At 35.0% G+C, this 18,535-nt stretch overlaps 1 protein-coding gene across 3 annotated transcripts in view; it reads left to right on the top strand.

Annotated features, from left to right (window-relative positions):
• Window positions 1-18,535, top strand: part of CSMD3 (CUB and Sushi multiple domains 3) — a gene marked incomplete at both ends in the record, with an annotated part of 1,083,475 nt that overhangs the window by 630,990 nt on the left and 433,950 nt on the right. For all 3 annotated transcript variants that reach the window (XM_082858355.1, XM_082858354.1, XM_082858353.1), the window contains 2 exons: window positions 14,381-14,563; window positions 16,343-16,669. In XM_082858355.1, coding sequence (XP_082714481.1) covers window positions 14,381-14,563; window positions 16,343-16,669 — 510 coding nt within the window. The remainder of the gene's footprint in view (window positions 1-14,380; window positions 14,564-16,342; window positions 16,670-18,535) is intronic.

Raw genomic sequence — 18,535 nt, 5'->3', positions numbered from 1 at the left:
ACATCTTCTTTATCCATTCATCTGATAATGGACACTTAGGTTGTTTCCATCTCCGGGCTATTGTAAATAGAGCTTCAATGAACATTTTGGTACATGACTTTTTTGAATTATGGTTTTCTCAGGGTATATGCCCAGTAGTGGGATTGCTGGGTCATATGGTAGTTCTATTTGTAGTTTTTTAAGGAACCTCCATACCGTTCTCCATAGTGGCTGTACCAATCTAGAAACAATAAATACTGGAGAGGATGTGGAGAAAAGGGAACACTCTTGCACTGCTGGTGGGAATGTGAATTGGTATACCATGCGTTTTTTTTTTTTAAGGACCAAGATAATGACATATATCTTTTTGTGTCCATAGTTCCTAGCACAACTTTTGGTACATAGTAGATCCTTAGTAAAAATTGAACTGAGATTAACTGATTATACTAAGTTAGTAAGACTAGCTTTTAAATTCCCTGAACTAAGATACTTCATTATCATCAGGAACAGCAAGAAGTGTTTTTTTTTTGTTGTTGTTTTTTCTTCAATTGATTCCTACCTAGTCTCATTAAATTGTTTTGTACAATCAAATAAATGTATATACTAGGGAACTACTTGGTTAAGCATTATTAATGTTCTCAGTTTTGAAGTTGTTTCATTTTGGCGTTTTTTATCTTTTTTTATCTATTTACTTTTATTTCTTTCATTTAATTTTAAAAATTTTATTTATTTCTCTTTAATTAAATGAGAGGATACTTACTCATTTTTGAAAAACAACCTTGGTCCCACTCTCTTGTATTCCAACAAGTTCTCTTGAAAGAGAGAAAGAGGGTGGAGTTATAATTGTTAAGTAGGGTCTTACCCAAAACCCCAGGAAAGCCATGGCCAGAAAAAAGTCTGATAAATAACTGTGTAGGAGGAAAATATTACATAATACGAGTTCATGTAGGTTCCATACCTATTGTCTTAGGTTGTTTTTTCATTTTTGTTTCAGTTTTGTTTTGGTTTGGTTTGGTTTGGTTGCTCTAACAAAATACCAGAGATGGCAGAGATGGGGTAGTTTATAAAAAATAGAAATTTATTTCTCACAGTTCTAGAAGCTGAAAGTCCAAGATCAAGGCTCCAGCATGGTCAACATGAGAGTTTTCTTCTTGGTCCACAGCTGGTGCCTTCTTGCTGTGTCCTCCTCACACATGGAAGGGGAGAAGGGGTCACTCTGGAGCCTCTTTCCTAAGAACACTAATCCTATTTATAAGGGCTCTGCCTTCATGACCTAACCACCTCCCAAAGTCCCCACCTCTTAATGGCATCATCTTTGAATTTCGCCGGAATGCATTCAGACCATGGCAACTGTGAAGGCTTGGAAATTCATTGTATACACAGACATTAACTATAGCCCCCTCAGTTATCCTCCAAATTTGAGACCTGGGCATGAAGGTGACAGAATATAAATGGTTTGCCATCTCCAAATTAATGATATGTCAAATAGCATCATATTTAGAACCAAAGAAAAGCTCATTGTTTTTATCACAAGTTCCTAATTCTATTGAACATATTAAGGTGTTCAATAATTTTTAAGGTGAAATATGTTTAAGAATTGAGTAGGGTTTGTTTGTTTATTTGTTTTGAGTGCCTCTATTTGCTATACAGTATGACGAAACAGTATATTATTTAATTACTTGCTGCAAGATGTTCTTCTACACCAGCCCTATGCAAAATGGTAAAATTTGGGAGTCTTTTCTTAGGATAAAAATTCTGGATTTTTTATTAAATGGTTGTAGCTAATCTGAAGCTTTTATTTATTTTTTTTTAAAAATTGGGGTATAGTTGCTTTACAATGTTGTGTTAGTTTCTGTTGTGCAACAAAATGAATCAGCTATATGTATGCATATATCCCCTCCCTCTTGGACCTCCCTCCCACCCCCCTCCCATCCCTTCCATCTAGGTCACCACAGAGCACAGAGCTGAGCTCCCTGCGCTATACAGCAGGTTCCCACTAGCTATCTGTTTTACACATGGCAATGCACATACTTTTTAATGTCAGTGTTTTCATCATGATTGTAAAACACTTTACACATTATTGCAAATATGTCCTTCATTACTTTGCCTGGGAAGTTATAGCTTTCCATCTCAAAATCTCCTTAAATGTTGACTGTAGTCTCATTTGTCTGAGATCCTTGAAGGTGAGACAGAGTTTAACTCACAAGGTCTTTTTTAGCTGCATGTTTCTATATTTCACTACCTTTGTAAGCCTGTTGCTAAGGTAATGAGACTCCCAAGAGGCTTCTTAACATTAAGAATCAGCAAAACTGCAAGTTTTACAGATCACTTTCTTTTAACCTACACAGTTCCTCTGTGAAGTATTTAAATTACAGTGTCAACTGTTGTCAGGTCAGAGATTGATTAATGGGAATTTCCATGTCACTTTAAGGCCAGATGTTAGTTTTTGGCTGGAAATCTGATTGAATTTAAAATTAGAGTCTATTACTTTAGGCATCAAGGATCAAAGTTATTTGATCACTAAAAAAAGGTGTTGAAAGAGTCCTGCTCTACAAATTTCAACCACTGCCATTTAAACCTTATTTCCTATTTTATTCTCAACTCACTGCAGGAGAGCCTTCCCAAGTGCTCTGCTTAAGTTTCATCTGACCTCCCACCCTCATTTATTTCAGTACCTCTTCTCCAGTTTCTGATTTCTTTGCCTCCACAGCAGGGAGAAACAGCAGAACCAGGTTGGTACTCCATGGGTGCCAGCCTCTTACCCTGGGAATGGATACTCATTCTGTTCTCTCCAAATTTAGTTGTGAATGATGCACAGTATTTAGGTGACTCCCACCGGAGGCAACATTTGTTAAAGAAATCTCACCCCCACTTTATATTCCAAGAAACAAAATATCATAAGATAATAAAATCCAGAATCAGTAGGATGCTAACTAAGTTCTTCTGGTGTTGCATTGAGTTTTCAATGGTAAATTGTATTCTATCAGTCAGGAACAATGCAGGTAACAAATGGCACTTTCACACTGGCCGTGTGTGGGCAGATCTTAAGGAAACCAACAAGGGGCTATGCAGTATCCATGGCTGGTGACAGTGGGGAGCCATTATCACTTTCGTAGAGCTCAGAGGATTGCTGTATGGAGAGGACAGCCTGACATAAGCGTGCCTTTCAGTAAAAAAGAACACAGCCATTCCATGTTGATCCGGCAGAGAAGAAGATGGGGGAAAATACCTCTACTGCACTCTCCTCCCAGCCTTCTCATCTTTTCTCCTGCCAGTGTGTTCTGTTTCCGGACCACTGGTTACACAGACAGAAAGTCGAGTAGTATAGGAGCCTGTCTATTATGGGTCGATGTGGTTCAGCCTTTACTCCCAACCTTGGGGCACAAAACTCTGGGCAGTAGAGGGTAAAGAATTGTTCTTGAGGGGTAAACAAAATACCTAGCACAAATTTCCTGCAATTATAAGACAACTGTAAAATTTAAATCATTCAAAAGACATAGCTGGAATGTGTTACTCTATGATTTTCTGTATATATAGTTCTCTATGAGAATTTGTGATCGCCTATATCGTTTACTAATAGAACCACATACTTTTGTATGCTAATTTTTATTACCTTCTTTCTTTCTTGATATATTCCACAACGATTCTTGACCATCGGGCTCTGAGAGAAGGTATAGTGCATAAGTACTCATATTCTGGAACCACCATCTGCGTTCAAATTCCAGGTCTGCCGTTTAAAATTGTGTCACTCTAGGCAAGTTACTTATCTCTTTGGGGTGCATAGGATTGTGTCAAGGTTAAATGTAACAAGTGCTTAGACCTTTGCCTGACACCTAAATGATATATGAATATTTGTCGTCACTGTGTGTATAGACACTTGAAATGTGAAGTGGAATAAAAACTCATGGGAAGAGACAAATGAGTGAATAAATTATTATAGTAAAATGTATGGACCAATGTAAGTATTCCTAAGGCCTATAGAATCCCAAAGAAGAAGTAAGTGACTATAGTTACAAGCTTAGGGCAGTCTTTATGGAAGAGGTATAGTGTGACCTTGAGAGACGTATAGGAATTTCCCCAGGTGTTACAAATTGGCTGTCTTCTGTCCCAGCTGAGATGTCATGCCTTAGGTCATGTAGGTGTGAAAGGGAACAGCGAGTGTCTTGACATGCCTGACACTTTGGAGGCTAGTAGGAAAATGGTGGCAGACTGGGTAGGAAAAACAGGAAAGGCTTAGATCATAAAGGTCTTCCATAGTAAGGAATTTGAAGAGATCTGAATAGTTTTAAAATCACGCTAATACCATAAAGGTGAGATTGGTGTGTTGAAGCATTCAAGACAAAAACCTCTCTTAAAATTAATGTTTCTGTCTTTTCTGCTCCAATACTGGAATCAAGTTCATATGTTTCTTTCCTGCATTATTCCAGTGCCTGGCTCACAGTATTCTCTCCATCCTTTCTCTCAAGCAACATTGAACAATGGAAAAGAGTGTGGTCATTGGTGTCAAGTAGATGTTGAATAGAAACTCAATTGAGCTATTTCTACATATTTGACTTTGGTTAGCCTCTCAGAACCTCATTTTTTCACCTATGGAATAAATAGTGCCTTGCTCTCAGTGTTGCAATAAGAGATACATGAGTAAACAGAGTTATAGTATTTAGCAAACCTCCTGTCAAATAATAGTCTCTCAATAATGGCAGCTAATAATCTTATTGTTCTGAGACCTTTAGATAACCTAGTCCCTTACCTTGTTTACTAATTGTTTGCCAGTTTTAGGTCACTTATCTTAGTTTTGGTTCTCTAGGAAACAAAGGCTGAGGAGAAGCTTATGGACTAATGAGGAGTGCAATTCCAAAATAGCAAAAGAGTAAATTAGAAAATCAACATTGATATAGCACTACCAAAAAATTCACAGACCTCATTCAAATTTCACTACCCCAAAATGTCTCTTTTTCCTTTCTTGTCAGGATTCAACCCATGAAGTTTCAGTGCATTTACTTGTTGTGTCTCTTTCATTTACTTCAATCTGAATGAATTCCTCATTTTTTCCCTGTCTGTCATGACCCTGATAGCTTTAAAGAATACAGGCCTTTCATTCTGGAATATGTCCCTTAATCTGGGTCCATCCAATCTTTCCTCATATCCAGACTTCAGCTATGCATTCTTTTTTTTTTTAATATTTATTTATTTATCTGGCTGCATCAGGGTCTTAGTTGCGGCATGCGGGATCCTCCCACACAGTGCAAAGGCTTCTCTCTAGTTGTGGCACGTGGGCTTAGTTGCCTCACAGCATGTGGGGTCTTAGTTCCCTGACCAGGGATCGAACCCGCGTCCCCTGCATTGGAAGGCAGATTCTTTACCACAGGACCACCAGGGAAGTACCCTCAGCCATGCATTCTTGACAGAAATGATGCTCCTTGTTTTAGTGCATTGCATCAGGAGGCAATGTCTCTATAATTCACACTGGTTATGTGATCCTTGACCACCTAGTAAAATTAGTGCCTTCTGGGTTTTTCATGGTAACATGACCAGTTTCACCTCTTGGATTCTCTTCACCAGAATCCAAAATCGCTGTGAGGCTGTCAAATGTTGATTTTTTATTTTTAATAATTCCAATTTTTTTAACTGTCATTCTACATGGAGACAGAGTGTTCTCTTCCATTTATTTACCCATTTATTTATATCAGATGGATTTATGCATTTGAATTTTATTCAATTAGTTGTAATCCATCATTATCGTTGTTTTGATGATTAAGCTGCCCTAGAATGGCTAGTGTAGCTCCTTCAGGCTGACCTCTATGTCTTTTCGATGTGTCCCCATCATTCTTTAAGCACTTTTCTTGACAGAACAAGTGTTCCAGTTTTGTCTTGTACTTTTCCTTGACCAACCCTGGAAGCAGACTTCCTGGTTCCCCTTAGTGAAGAATGGGATTTGGACACCAAAATGTGGGCACTCATGTACTTGTTGCTATGAGTACTTATTGCTTTTAGTACTTAGTGGATGAGGCTAGAAAATATATGTGCATTATGTGTGACATAATACACACAGTCATCTCTATCTATGTATATCTATATTTTAAACATTAATTAACACCAATTTCTCCAATTTTAGTTCAACCCCTCAGAATTTTGTAGCCTTCCCTTTTTCCACATCCCCTTTTTGATAGTGAGAAGTCTAGTTACCCTTATCCTCAATACATTTATGATTTGCACAGTCCCATAATATATACTTAATCTTACAACCTTACTGGCTGCTTCCTTGGCCTTGTTTCTACTTGTTTGGCCTCTAGCCACACTGTCACTTACTTGACCTCACTACCTCCTCAACTCCTGATACCACCATCACTGCCTCTGCTATAGGCTGAATATTTGGTCCCCCTAAAATTCACACGTTGAAACCTAATCCCCAATGTGATGATATTTGGAGGTAGGGCCTTTGGGAGGTGACTAAGTGATGAGAGTGGAGCCTGATAAATGGAATTAGTACCCCAGGAGCTCCCTTGCCCCTTGTCTACCATGTGAGAACACAGCAAAAAGACATATGTCTGTGAACCAGGAAATCGGCCCTCTCCACATAGCAAATCTGCTGACACCTTAATGTTGGACTTCCCAACTTTCAGAACTGTGAGAAACAAATTTCTGTTGTTTACAAACCACTCAGTCTATGGTATTCTCTTACAGTATCTTAAATGGACTCAGACAGCCTCCTAACCCCAACCAAGCCACCCCACCTAAAGAAAGGAAAGGGAAAAGACTTTGTATCTTTTCTGAAACTGCTCTTCTCCTTCCGCCTGGGATACCTTTCCTTCCTTACTCTTCCCCAGTTCACACAGTGAAATAACTCTAAGATAGTTCAAGGGTCACCTCTTCTGTGAAACCTTTACCAATTTGCCAACCACCGATTCAAGGGGACTTTGCTGTACCTCCTTTGTGCCCTCATTTAAGGCATAGGCTACATCTTATTTGTCTTTATATCCCTAGTGGCTAGTATTATTTTTGAAACATATTAGAAACTAAATAAATGTTTCATAAGTGGGTAATTAATTAATGGAAATTTCTTTGCAATAATTTGGTGATTAAGACTTTAGCTTCAGACAGACCCTAAACTCTACTATCAATAAGTTTTGTGAAATTAGGCAAGTTAACATCTTGTCTGTTTTGGCTGTTATAACAAAAATACTATAGACTGGGTGGCTTATAAACAACAAACATTACAGTCTGGAAACTAGGAAGTCCATGATCAAGGTGCTGGCAGATTCAGTGTTTGGTGAGAGCCTATTTCCTGGTTCACAGATGGCTGTCCTCTCCCTATGTCCTCACATGGCAGGATAGACAAGGAGCCTTTTGAAGTCCTCTTTTATAAGGGCAGAGATGCCATTCATGAGGGCTACACCCTCATGACTTAATCACCTCCCAAAGACCCTACCTCCAAATATCATCACATCAGGGATTATGTTTCACCATATGAATTTTGGGGGGACACAAATATTCAGCCTATAGCATTAATTAACTTCTCTGACCTTTATTTTTCTTGTTAGTAAATGGAGATGACAGAGTTCCATCACATGGCTGTTACGAGGATTAAATTATATAACGAATGTGTTTAAAAAATATTTTCACAATGTCAATACAATTTCAATGTTCAACAAATGATAGCAGCTATTATTAATAATTGATTTTTGTACAAAACTCTATTATAACACTGATATGTTGCATATGAATTATTTGTTCAGATATTAGTCTTGCCTCCTGGATAGAAAAAAAATTTCAAAGGCAATGATATACAGTAGGTATGTGTTTATTTTCCTTACTGCCTATTGTCTTTCAGTCTAAGAGAGCATTGCAGCTTCAAAATTACACCTTCATTTGAAAATATATTCTTAATTTAAAGAATTTTGTATTAAAGGAGCAAAGAAAAATATAAGGTTTCAAAATAGTATAACAGAGTAAGCACTTATTCTCAATGCTAACCCAAAGATGATAGAAAACATATTAAAAAGAAATACACTGATGTTGAAGAATAGGAAGAGAACATTTCATTTATTATAAGGCCATAGGGCATCTCTGAGATAAATAAATATAAATAAACATATATATATATACACACATATATATATATATATATGGAATATAGAGGTAAGCTGAGAATTTCATAAACCAATGCCTCCATTGGCTGCTGTTGCTGTAGCTTCTGCCAAGGAAGCCATTGTTCATCAGGGCCAGAAGCCACCACAGAAGAGGCCACTGGCAATCCTGAGAAACTGTAGTAATTGCTACAGAGGAAAATATTTCAGCTACAGAGCCAAATGCCCAGACATGGAATCAGAGTCAAATGCAGTTATCAAGAGGGGTCTTCATCCCAACTCAGGATGAAGACCATAAAAGTGGACTGCACCACAGATCAACAGAGGAGATAATTTATACCTAGAAGTATGACATGATTCTGACATTAGAAGAAATAAGCCTGAAGTTTACAGAAGCAAGCAAATAAAAACATTTATTTGACAGCTTGTTCAAAACCAACTAATTTGTTCCTCCCCCAAATAAATTCCTCCTGCACTTTTCATCATAAGTTTGACAACCATTATGATTCACCAAATATATTTTCAAATATGCTGCTTCAGAAGAAACTTTAGTCTGCTGCTCTTGAAGCACACTTCTGCCTGTACCCAAGGAAACAGTAAAAAGAAAAAAAAAATTGTACTAGATATCCTCACAAAAATAAAGGGGGGAATTGTATCCATGAACAAATAATAGGAGGTTATGAAATAATAAAAAGTAATAAATCATTAAATATTCAAGAAATGATAACATAATTTTTCAGTATATAGGTTGAATTAGAATTAGATAAAAGTACACAGTGAATTAATAAATTTGAATTTATAATATATGTACATATTTTACATATATAATACTTCTAGAATGCAGAATAGAGAATTTTTTAAGTGAAAATTTGAAAGATCGAGCAACATGAAGGCTAAATCTGAAAATTCTGATGTTTAATGTGAAAGAGTTCCAGAGAGATGAGTGTGTATACAAAATAATATTTTAAAAGAAATAATGGTAACAATTTCTTAGAACTGAAAAAAAAGAAGTTACAGGTTATTTGACAGCAGAAATCTATCAAGTACCAAGTTAAAAACAAAAATTTAAGAAACAGTACCTAGGTAGATGATAGTGACATTTAAAAACAGCAAGTCTAAAAAAGAATCCTAACAACTATGGGAAGGGAAGAGAGGGAGCAGGGAACAGGTTAATTACAAAGAGAATTAAAATCAGTTTGTTATATTTTTTTATCAGGAATACTGGATGGATAAAAGACCAGGGAAAAATATCTTCAAAATGCTGAGGGAAAATAATTTTGAATTAAAATTCTATACCTTACCGATTATCACTCAATATTGAGGGCAAAAGAAAGACATTTCAGTTGAAGAATAACCTAGTCTTTCAATAACAGAAAAAATTTCAGTAAGGTATAAGAGGAATAAAATTTTCTGAGCCTAACAACAATGTCATGCCACCATCACCTAGCACTGTAACCCTGCTATTCCCTGCTCATCATCCCACCCCCCCCCACCAGAGCATCCATCACCTTCTAAAATAACACTTTTTATTTATTATTATTTGTGAACTTCCAATGGAATATACACCACTGAAGAGCAGGAATTATTGTCTGTTTATTCATTGATCTAGTCCACATAGTACCTAGAAGAGAATCTGGCCCATCATGGGTTCTCAAATAAATATTTGCTAAATAAATTGAACGACACAATGCAGTTTGAACTATGTAAGTGAGCTTGATTCAGCTACCAGGAAATGTGGCAAAATTCATACTCTGTTTGGAACTTGAACAAAGTTCTTTTTTTTTAAATTTTTTAATTTAATTTTATTTATTTTTTTTATGCAGCAGGTTCTTATTAGTTATCCATTTTATACATATTAGTGTATATATGTCAACGCCAATCTCCCAATTCATCACACCACCTCCGCCGCTTTCCCCCCTTGGTGTCCATATGTTTGTTCCCTACATCTGTGTCTCAATTTCTGCCCTGCAAACTGGTTCATCTGTACCATTGTTCTATGTTCCACATATATGCGTTAATATACGATATTTGTTTTTCTCTTTCTGACTTATGTCACACTGTATGACAGTCTCTAGATTCATCCACGTCTCTACAAATGAGACAACTTCGTTCCTTTTTATGGCTGAGTGATATTCCATTTTATATATGTACCACATCTTCTTTATCCATTAGTCTGTCTATGGGCATTTAGGTTGCTTCCATGACCTGGCTATTGTAAAGAGTGCTGCAGTGAACATTGGGGTGCATGTGTCTTTTTGAATTATGGTTTTCTCTGGGTATATGCCCAGGAGTGGGATTGCTGGGTCATATTATATTTCTATTTTTAGTCTTTTAAGGAACCTCCATACTGCTCTCCACAGTGGCTGTATCAATTTACATTCCCACCAACAGTGCAAGAGGGTTCCCTTTTCTCCACACCCTCTCCAGCATTTGTTGTTTGTAGATTTTCTGATGATGGCCATTCTAACTGGTGTGAGGTGATACCTCATGTAGTTTTGATTTGCATTTCTCTAATAATTAGTGATGTTGAGCAGCTTTTCTTGTGCATCTTGGCCATCTATGTCTTCTTTGGAGAAATGTCTATTTAGGTCTTCTGCCCATTTTTGCATTGGGTTGTTTGTTTTTTTAATATTGAGCTGCATGAGCTGTTTGTATATTTTGGAGATTAATCCTTTGTCCATTGATTCGTTTGCAAATATTTTCTCCCATTCTGAGGGTTGTCTTTTTGTCTTGTTTGTAGTGTCCTTTATAGCTGTTAGCAGTTGCCTTATGTATTGAGGTGCTCCTATGTTGGGTGCATATATATTTATAATTGTTACATCTTCTTCTTGGATGGATTTCCATTTCCATGGAATATATTTTTCCATCCCCTCACTTTCAGTCTGTATGTGTCCCAGGTCTGAAGTGGGTCTCTTGAAGACAGCATATATATGGGTCTTGTTTTTGTATCCATTCAGCAAGCCCCTGTCTTTTAGTTGGAGCATTTAATCCACTCACATTTAAGGTAATTATTGATATGCATGTTCCTATTACCATTTTCTTAATTGTTTTGGGTTTGTTTTTGTAGGTCCTTTTCTTCTCTTGTGTTTCCCACTTAGAGAAGTTCCTTTAGCATTTGTTGTAGAGCTGGTTTGGTGGTGCTCAATTCTCTTAGGTTTTGCTTGTCTGTAAAGCTTTTGATTTCTCCATCAAATCTGAATGAGATCCTTGCCAGGTAGAGTAATCTTGGTTGTAGGTTCTTCCGTTTCATGTCATGTCATGCCACTCCCTTCTGGCTTGTAGAGTTTCTGCTGAGACATCAGCTGTTAACCTTATGGGAGTTCCCTTGTATGTTATTTGTCATTTTTCCCTTGCTGCTTTCAATAATTTTTCTTTAATTTTTGCCAATTTGATTACTATGTGTCTCAGCATGTTTCTCCTTGGGTTTATCCTGTATGGGACTCTCTTTGCTTCCTGGACTTGGGTGGCTATTTCCTTTCCCATGTTAAGGAAGTTTTCGAGTATAATCTCTTCAAATATTTTCTCGGGTCCTTTCTCTCTCTCTTCTCCTTCTGGGACCCCTATAATGCAATGTTGTTATCTTTAATGTTGTCCCAGAGGTCTCTTAGGCTGTCTTCATTTCTTTTCATTCTTTTTTCTTTATTCTGTTCCACAGCAGTGAATTCCACCATTCTGTCTTCCAGGTCACTTATCCGTTCTTTGCCTCAGTTATTCTGTTATTGATTCCTTCTAGTGTATTTTTCATTTCATTTATTGTATTGTTCATCTCTGTTTGTTTGTTCTTTAATTCTTCTAGATCTTTGTTAAACACTTCTTGCATCATCTCGATCTTTGCCTCCATTCTTTTTCCAAGGTCCTGGATCATCTTCAGTATCATTATTCTGATTTCTTTTTCTGTAAGGTTTCCTGTCTCCACTTCATTTAGTTGTTTTCCTGGGGTTTTATCTTGTTCCTTCATCTAGTACATAGCCCTGTGCCTTTTCATCTTGTCTGTCTTTCTGTGAATGTGGTTTTTGTTCCACAGGCTGCAGGACTGTAGTTCTTCTTGCTCTGCTGTCTGTCCTCTGGTGGATGAGGCTGTCTCAGAGACTTGTACAAGTTTCTAACACAGTTCTTTTAGAAATTATCAGAGAGGGTAGACAAAATTAACCAAGGTCATATAATTTCAATTTAACAAATATAATAGCAAATTGAATTGAATATATTTTATTGATTTATCCTCTGTGAGGCTGGATATACTTATACTGAATATTAAAGCAATAACATTAGAAATCAGAAACAAAATGATAGCCTAGACCCATATATTTAAAAACACCTTGAAATTATTTATGAGTTAAGGAGGAAATCAAAATGGAAATTACAGACTATTTAGAAGTGAACAAAAAAAGCTCTAAATATCAAAACAGTACTCTGAAGAAAATTTATAGACTAAAAAACATTTTTTTAAGGAAACAAGAAAGACTGAAAATAAACTAATATAAAAACAAACCCTAAGACTTCAGCTCAAGAAGGTGGAGAAAGAATAGCAAAATAATGCAAAAGAGAGTTGAAGGTGGAATCCAAAAAGATAAAAATAAAAGATGTTTAAATAAAATCAAAACAATGGAATTGATTAGCAAAATGTGGTTCTTTGAGTAGACTAGTAAATTTGACAATGTTTTTTAAGTATGAGGCAAAGAAAACTGGAAGACTAATCACAAATAAATAGCATTGGGAGTGAGAAAGTTTATGACATCTTTGTAAAGAGATATTTAAAGATTTTGTAACACAATTCTATTACTACTAAACTAACTTTGGAAAATTGCACTTCTCTAACATATATATATATAAGTTGCTAATATTGCCTCCCCCCCAAAAAAATAACTTTAATAGTAAAGTAACCCTAGAAGATATTGAAATGGTAGTCAGATACCTATCTCAAAATTATACCAGGCTCAGTCAGCATTTTTGGCAAATTGTCACACTCAAGGATCCAATTTTCCTGTTATGCAAACTAGTCTAAAAGACTAGTGAATGTTGGAAAATTGCTAACCTCTTCCCTTGATATTAAGTCTGTATAGGAACAGCACAAGAAAAATGATAGACCAATGTCACTATGACACAGATAAAAACAAATATTAAATCAAATGAAGTGTATTAAAGAAATCATTATAACTATGTTTTCTGCTAAGGATACAAGGACATTCAAAAATATCTCCAAAATTATTGTTTGGTTCAAAAAACAGCAAGTTATAGAATATATTGACAGTATAGTACAAGTTACTATATATATATAAAGCAATACTACCTAGATTTTGTGAAGAGAATTTTTACGTTTACAAAAATACAGATGTTTATATTACATAGTACCTATATATGTGTATTATTATAAAAGCATGCATGAAGAACTGTAAAGATACACAACAAATTGATGCTAGTAGATTACAGAAGAACCTGGAATGTGTGATTGTTGGAGTGTCAAGAGCGACCATAACTTTATCTCAAAGTTTTATTTTTTAAATTTAAATTAATTTTTTTTTGCTGTTGTTTGAAGATTAGTGTATTAATGTGATTTCATGTAACTTAAAAACCAAAACAATTACCACAATAATCTGCAACTGACATTCCTAGATTCACAAGGAAGATCCCAGATATTTGGAATTTCCTTGAGCACATGTTGAAAGGGTGTTTTAATGTGCTCTTGAGAGATTTTTTTTTCAGCCTCCTTCAATTTAATTCATCCACAAAACATTTGTTGAGGAACATATATGGGTAATTTGGAATGAAAAATTGATTCCTGACATAAGTAGCTTTTTGGGGAGTCTAACTGGGGAAGTAATTCAACCAACAGGTACTAGGGAGAGTGGCAGATCCTGTGTGGAGGGTATTCACTGATTGTTTTAGGAGCACATAGGCAGAGAATATCACCTTGTGTCCTGGTTTCAATCCAAAGATTTCCTGTATCATGTACAGATTATGAAAATAAGAAAAGTTTTTGAGATTTGGGGAAAATACATATGTATATTTATGTGTATATGTATGTAGTACAAACAGATAATCTGAATCTTGTTCGTAATTGTTCTGTTAAGAACAACTGCATTAACTCCAACAACCTGTTTCCCTATCTACAAAATGAGAGAAATGCACTAATTGTTCCCTAAAGATCATTTCCTCAAATCATGTCCATAACAGTAGTAAGAGAAAATTAAGATTGGAGAACATTTTCCTCTTTTGCTCTGAAATATCTTGGCTATAGAGAGTGTACATCTCTTAAATTTGTTGTATGGATATCATATGCCTGAAAGCCTTGAAATCTGACATATCATTTATTTTTACAGAAATTGAAAAAGAAAGTTGTGGTGATCCTGGTACACCCTTATATGGAATTAGAGAAGGTGATGGATTTTCTAATCGTGATGTTTTAAGGTTCGAATGCCAGTTTGGATTTGAATTAATTGGAGAGAAATCCATTGTTTGTCAAGAGAATAACCAATGGTCTGCAAACATACCCATCTGCATCTGTGAGTACCAAATGCTTTGCTTCCAGATAGCATATGCTACCCTGTCCTTGCATATAATTGCTTTTGTAATTAATTGCAAAGAACTGGAACTGTGTAATTATTTTTGAATGAGTAGCACTTTTCAACACTATCTTTAACAAGTATGCTTATGCCAAATTATAAATTTCATTGCAGATTTAAATAAAGTTAGCACAGTTCACTTGGTAATGGCAAAGTATAGTTTACATATGTCCTCATAACACTTTATTGGTGGCATTTTATACTTTATAGATAGAATACTTCTTATGGAAATTATACATCTGAGCTAATTCTATTAGGCTCATTTATTTTAACAAGGTAGTATATGCTTATTTGCAATCAGAAACACTTAAAATATTTAAAGCTTATATTCTATGTATAATGCATTAACTTATTTTTTCTTGTAGATGCTCACACTAATGCCTGCTTAAGTGCCATTTATTTATATTGCACAGAATAAAATTCATTAATGTTTGTGATATGCTTGGATTAAAATAATGTGTTTCTTCAAATACTTTAAAGTGTTCCAATTTAGCTGCAACAAAAATATAATTTGTTTTATCTGTGGATGCACTTTTAGGTTAAATTAAATACTATCTTCATTACCAACAAATACAGCTTACCAGGTGTGAATGCAATATTGAAAATTTTGCATTTAGTTTTGTTACAAATGATAACATATAAGCTCATAATCATGAAAGTAAAAAATAATTTTCTTGTTTTAAAATATGACTTTTCATCTGTATCCAACTTATAATGATCATGCTTTTCATTTGTGAAATCCTTTATTCCCTACAAAGGCATTAGCACAAACTTTACTTCAATATATAACTGTTTTTTAAAAAATTTAGCAGTTTTCAAGACCTGCATTTTATCTGAATTTTAATTTGTGCTGCAAAACACACATTTTCCTTTATTGAAAATGTTGATTATTTAACATTTTTAAAATATTTAACATTTTTAAACACGTACTGAGAACTTTTAAAGTGAGTGGAGGCCAAACGTTTTCTAATATTATCTTTTTTTCCTCTGTGTAATAAATCATTGTTTTTTAATCCTTCCTCTACTTTCTAAATGTTCTGTGTGAACCTTTAAATCATATTTTTTAAAAGCTAAAAAAATAAATCTGAGGGGAAATAAAGACCAACCTTAGTATGGTATGGGAGTTCTTATTTAGTTTTTTTCCAGCATTAGCCCCTAGTGGCCGCTATAATGTGTTAATTCATCTCCTTATCTGTGTTATAAGCTATCAGAGCATCCCATGGCCATGGTAGGAGTGAAGTTCACCTAGTTACTACCCTCACTCCAAGTTTTCTCCAGGTTGTATTATCCCAGTTATGTTAATACCTACATAATATTTGTGTGTGTTTGTTTTCAGTCATTTTGTGAGCACTATTGTTTTCTTTGGAAATGTCTATATACTTCTCCAAAACTTTTTTAAGCACAGAAACTAAAACTTTGCACTGCACTCTAACATGGACATGATAAATGTCAAAATAAATTGCTGTTATTACTCCAGTTATATTTTTGTGCATATTTAAACATACAGTAATTCAAAGTACTAGTAGCCTTCCTTAATAATGTGCAAACAACAGCATATTTTTTTTCTGTTTTATAAGATAGATTATATTGTTTAATATTTTTTTTAAACTGCTAATTGATTATTATAATTGTTGGCTGTGGCAAAATGAGGTAATTTGAATTATTTGAGGTAATAAATTTGAAAATTTATTGTTTTTTATAATCTTCCTACTTTAACAGTTCCTTGCCTCTCTAACTTTACTGCACCAATGGGAACAGTCCTTTCTCCTGATTATCCCGAAGGGTATGGAAATAATTTAAATTGCATCTGGACAATAATCTCTGAACCAGGGAGTCGGATACACCTTTCTTTCAATGACTTCGATCTGGAATCCCAGTTTGACTTCCTTGCTGTTAAAGATGGAGACTCTCCAGACTCCCCAATTCTTGGAACCTTTACTGGGGCTGAGGTGCCTTCTCATCTTACTAGTAATAGTCATATACTACGATTGGAATTTCAAGCTGACCACTCAATGTCAGGACGTGGCTTTAACATCACTTATAACAGTAAGTTTAATTTTTCCATATAACATATTTCTACACATTAGAGCTAGAATGGAATCATACAAAACAGCTCTCTTGTTCCACAGATAGGAAACTTGAGCAAGTCATATACATAATTTGTATCAGGGACAGTCTTTCAGCCCTTGATTTCTAACCATAGTTTTACTCCTTACTGTGTCATTTCTCTTTGTGAGAGGCCTGATGTTAAGGAGATATATATTAAATATAATTATTATATCACCAATATATTAGCTTATTCTATTAAATCTTATAAGCATAATCTCAAACCTACTGTACATAACATATTTTGCTCTGTTATTGGTATGCAAACATAAAAGGGGGATAGATCCTTCCTTCAAGATATTCATATACCATTAAACAAACAAATGTCATTAAACAAATAATGACAACACAGAGTTATAATTCCAAAGACAAAATTAGCTAGGCTATCAAAGTATCACAGAGAAGGAAATTACTAATTGTGGGCAGTAGGTTACTGAGCTGACTTAGCAAAGATGCTATGGGGGGAAAATACCTTAGTGATTAAGAATATCAGCTCTAAGGTCAAACTATGCAACTTCAAATCTTGGTTTTGCTACACTTTTAGGTTTAATAACAGAGCCTCAGTATTCTCATCCATAAAGTCATACTGGGTTTTTGTAAGGAGCTGTCGATGAAAAAAATCATCAGTGGTCAATCTAAGAAAGAAATGAACATTTTTTTTCCAAGCCAACCTGTGGATTATAACCTGGGAGACAGTCTTTCAGAAAGCTCTGAGGACTGTTCCACCTGTTAGAGGTCAAAGCACAGTTATGTAAGTTTTTGAGACAAAGGGTTATAGTCAAATGACCTATTAACAGTTTACACAATCCAGATCTGCACATCCATCCAAAGCAAGTAGTGGGTCATCGTGATCCCTTATGAGATTAAGAAGGACTGTTATCTACTAAGGAGGTCTGGTTAATGCAGAAGAATGATACACACTAAAGAGGAAGGAAGAAGCCCAAGAGGGCAGAGAAAAAATTTATGTTTAAATTTTCATCTTGCCATAAAATATGAATTTTATTTAATCAGAGTAAATAGGGTAATGCATGTAAATAATTCAGCATATATACCTAATAAATACTCAATAAACATTAACAGTTGTTGTTTAGTTGTCTTCTGAAGTATTCCCTTGTCAATTCTTATTCTATTATTGTATTTATTACATTGCTTTAGATTTAAGAATTCTTCGAGGTTATTTAGCTATTGTCTATCACCATATTTTTTGTATTTCAAAAGGATGCATATTATTTTTCTGAAAATAACGTGGTGTAAATATAGCAAAAAGATGAATCACATAAATGAGAAAAGTTAACAAACTTAGTAAGTTAACAAACTTACTTAGTTTTAAGTAAGTTAGTAAGTTAACAAACTTACATTTTAATGCTTCCGTGTGCACATGTTTTACCTCAAGTTGTAGAATGCTAGTGATTTTTATTGTTTTCTTCAAAGTTACCACACTCTGTCAGATTCTGACCAACTTGATGAGTTATTTAAGTGTCACATTATAATAGGATTTAATTTCCTGCTCTTTAAAAAAACCCTGCACACCCCTCACCCTCACCCTTGCCCCAGCCTGTTCAGTGCTGAGCTTTGTCAATTAATAACAAAATGCAGTTATTGTCTTTTCAAAGTGACACGCTTAGTGAACATTGTCACTAATAAGTTGTCAACATGTAATTGCACATCATTAAAGTTGAATTAGCTGTGACATGTGTCAGAGAGACATGCTGTATAAAATGGTTGCTTTATCTGTAAGTCCCTTTTAAAATATTTCATATATATGTATAAATATAGACACATATACATTTATCTATTTACAGTTTT

The sequence above is a fragment of the Leucopleurus acutus genome (genome assembly GCF_964270905.1).
Source record: "Leucopleurus acutus genome assembly, chromosome: 17".
Lineage (NCBI taxonomy): Eukaryota > Metazoa > Chordata > Mammalia > Artiodactyla > Delphinidae > Leucopleurus > Leucopleurus acutus.
This window is presented reverse-complemented; position numbering and strand designations above follow the sequence as displayed.